At 36.0% G+C, this 3,598-nt stretch overlaps 1 protein-coding gene across 1 annotated transcript in view; it reads left to right on the top strand.

The window, feature by feature from the left end:
* LOC108573059 (G protein-coupled receptor kinase 1) overlaps positions 1-3,559 on the top strand; it is a 58,575-nt gene extending 55,016 nt beyond the window's left edge. Inside the window, exons 11-15 of the mRNA XM_017935423.1 lie at positions 522-899; positions 1,216-1,270; positions 1,358-1,506; positions 2,344-2,436; positions 2,644-3,559. Of these exons, the coding sequence (XP_017790912.1) occupies positions 522-899; positions 1,216-1,270; positions 1,358-1,506; positions 2,344-2,436; positions 2,644-2,805 (837 nt within the window). The 3' untranslated portion in view covers positions 2,806-3,559. The remainder of the gene's footprint in view (positions 1-521; positions 900-1,215; positions 1,271-1,357; positions 1,507-2,343; positions 2,437-2,643) is intronic.
* The last annotated feature ends 39 nt before the right edge of the window (positions 3,560-3,598 follow it).

Raw genomic sequence — 3,598 nt, 5'->3', positions numbered from 1 at the left:
TTTATATTTTAAATTAACAATAATTAATTATAAATAATTAACTATAATTTATTTAATATTATACATATTTTTTTCATATTCTCTACCGTTTGATAAATAGTTGTTCTGCGATATACTTATAAGCTTAGTATATACAGGTTGTCTGCAGATGTAGGAACACTAACTTACGAACTGATAAAAAATACAATTATGAAAAAAAAGTTTCAATAAAGATATGGTCCAAAATGTTTTCCCAAAAAATTATTATTGGAAAATTTTGTATACCATATTATTTCTCAGGAGTTTGGCACTTTTTCTAAACTCTTTTATATCTTGTTATTATCGAATTAATAATATACCGAGACTCTTCCTACATATGGGTATACCCCGTATACGTAAATCTATATAACAATAAGAGGCCAATTAAAGCATTCAAAGAAATTAAACATAATTTTATATCACTTCATTTCATCATTCAGTATAGATTGTACAATCAAATTCCCATTGTAATTATTATTAAAAAGCGCCTAAAATAATTGCAGAACGTCGAACTGCCGGAAACGTTTTCGCCAGAGTTACGCTCGCTGTTGGAAGGTCTACTGCAACGAGATATCAATAACAGACTTGGCTGCCGAGGCTGTGGCGCGGACGAGTTAAAAGAACACCCGTTTTTCAGTGGCATCGATTGGCAACAAGTTTATCTCCAGAAATATACGCCGCCACTTATACCACCGCGCGGCGAAGTGAACGCCGCAGACGCCTTTGATATCGGCTCTTTTGACGAGGAGGATACCAAGGGTATCAAATTGACGGATGCCGATCAAGAATTGTACAAAAATTTCCCTCTAACCATCTCAGAGAGGTGGCAGGCTGAAGTAGCCGAGACTGTGTTCGAGACAATCAATAATGAAGCAGACAAGGTATCAATCGTTTAAGCGCTTAGATCATTTTCTTAACTTCTCAACTTTCATCGAGGAAATCTCGAAGGGCAGAGCGCACGAATGACTCGACACAGATTGATTCTTCCAGAAATATATTTAAATATACTAATTCACAGCGATACGTGGTAATCGATTGCCAAGAAGTGATCTTTCTAAGTGGTCGATCAGGAAGTGTCGAGGACGGGTAAACTCATATACTCGCCCCACTATTGTATCGCAGCTCAAAAGTGTAACCGCCGCGCGGCGCATTCTCTTACAATTTTTCCTCCTAAATTGTTCTTTCTTTTTCTCGTAGTTGGAAAGTAAAAAAAAGGCTAAGCAAAAGCAACGATTCGACGCGGATGAAAAAGGTAAGGAACTTTGATGATTTTCTTGTGTTACGATATTTCAACCGAATTCAATTACTATTTTTACAATTGAGACTGTTTTTGTTACAGGATCAGACTGCATTTTACATGGTTATATTAAGAAATTAGGTGGCCCTTTCGCGAGTGCATGGCAGACACGTTACGCAAAACTTTATCCCAATAGATTAGAATTACACCCTGAATCCACGACGAAGCCTGAACTTGTTTTTCTTGAGCAGGTAAACTGAATTGACTAAGTGAAATAATAATTATTAAACGTAGTAATTAAATTGATGTTTCTCTATTTCTATTCATCGCAATTAATATTCAGATTTCCGATAGAAAGTGAACTTAAATTAAGAGTAGGGAACATGCGCAACAAATTTCAAGTAAATTCATAACGCTTTAGAAATGAAAGAAACAACAGTTGTTGAATTTAATAATTCTTATACAAGTCTTTGGGAAGAATTCGGAAGAAGCGATTTTAAAATTGATTCCTATATATATTCCAGAAATAATGCAATGCTTCAGTGTGTAGTTTCCTTTATAAGCAAGTAAAAGGGATGTAGAGCATCTCTCTCTTTCTCTTTTAACTACACTTTCAAAATCTTAAAAGTTGTTAAAAATAGAATTTAATCGATTCAATATTTGTGATAATCAATGGTGCACAGGATGTTGAGTAAAGAACAAATTTTAAGAAATGATTCTACATGAATCATTTGTTAAGCGTTTATGCTGTTATTTAGACTTTAAGACTTTTAATTAAAGGTTGAGTTGTTGCGTTAATCTGTAATATTTTGATTCTTAAAACTGTGTTTCCTTAAATTATATCAGGATAAAATCACGCTTAAAGTAATATTGAATAAAAGAAAGTTTTACAAAGGCTTCGTTAAAGCTTTGTTCTTTGTTAAATTCTACTGATTATTTTGAAATACACGAAGCATGGTATTTATTAAAAATAATAAGTTCTATTGATAGTTCAAATTTATACATTATAAAATTATATCGATTTTAATATTTCGACACTGAGAATTTTGAGAATTTGTTATATATGATGTCTATATGTAAATGTTTAGGTTGAAGAAGTCAGCGCAGATCTTCAGCACGTAAAAGGAGAACAGTGTATTGTCGTCCGTACGAGAGACGCAAAAATAGTACTTACAAATCCGGTAAGTGGATTCGTCACAGCGTATTTAAAATACTTATTTAGACTTTTACATTAATTTTGTAGATTGTCAATTTTGATCAAGCATTTTTGAATAAATCTGAAACAAGAATAAACAGAAACCAAAAGAAATTTGTTATGTAGCTTGAATTAAAAACATCTCACTAACGTACAGAAATTGACAATTTTCAAGAGTGAATTCTATTTTCAGGACGAAATTAGCCTAAGGGAATGGGCATTATCACTAAGATCTGCACACAAATGCTCGATGGAAATGTTGGGTAACATGGCAAAGAAAGCTGGTAAGATCTATTATGGGACTGAACGAGACGCAGTGATTCCAGCGATGCAGCGCTCCACAAATGGCAACTAGCCCATTGCTAAAACCTATACGCCGTCATCATACTTCAGTCCCACTGCCCCCTAGCAGAAACCACAACTTTTTTTATACTGAGAATCAACACAAAGAGATCTAAGAGAATTTCCAACGAGTGAATGACTGGCGACTGGGTGGCGACTCTCCCTGCAGCCGGCAACCCGGAACCAGAAATATCTAAGTCTCGGAACAGCCCCAAAGAAAATCTCCCTTTGATCGGCGGGTAGCGTCGCGCTGTATAGAGACTCTAGGAAGTAGTGTCGTACGAATCGTCACGTCGTTATATTTATACGTTAGCTGTATGTGCAATGTGGCGTAGGAACTAGCGACTGAACAATGCCCATCGACACCACGCGAGCGCGCGCGCGCGCACTCACGCAAGAATCTACACGAGAGACACGCACGCACGTACACACATACACGTACACACATAAAGAACACTCAAAATGCAACCGGTAGTGTATTATTGTTATATTAAATACGAAATACGCCCTGAATCCCGATTATACTTCTACACCGTTCTATACCGCTCGTTTACTTAATTTATTTACTAATGCAGGACGATTTTATATTGTCGTTACGTAAACGATAACACGCCCGCGAATTCGTTTATTTATTGTGTTAAAGGAAACAACAGGAAAATTTCGAACAGTTTGTACATTGTCGGCAGCCAACCGAGGATAACTGTAATAAAAACACTGTACGCTCGAGTGGATACAGGCAAGTTCGCTCCGGCAATAAAATTGTGCGACGAACGTAGATCTCGTCTACATTTCTTCATTCTGCTCAG

The sequence above is a fragment of the Habropoda laboriosa genome, unplaced genomic scaffold (assembly GCF_001263275.1).
Source record: "Habropoda laboriosa isolate 0110345459 unplaced genomic scaffold, ASM126327v1 scaffold89, whole genome shotgun sequence".
In the NCBI taxonomy this organism is placed as follows: Eukaryota; Metazoa; Arthropoda; class Insecta; order Hymenoptera; family Apidae; genus Habropoda; species Habropoda laboriosa.
This window is presented reverse-complemented; position numbering and strand designations above follow the sequence as displayed.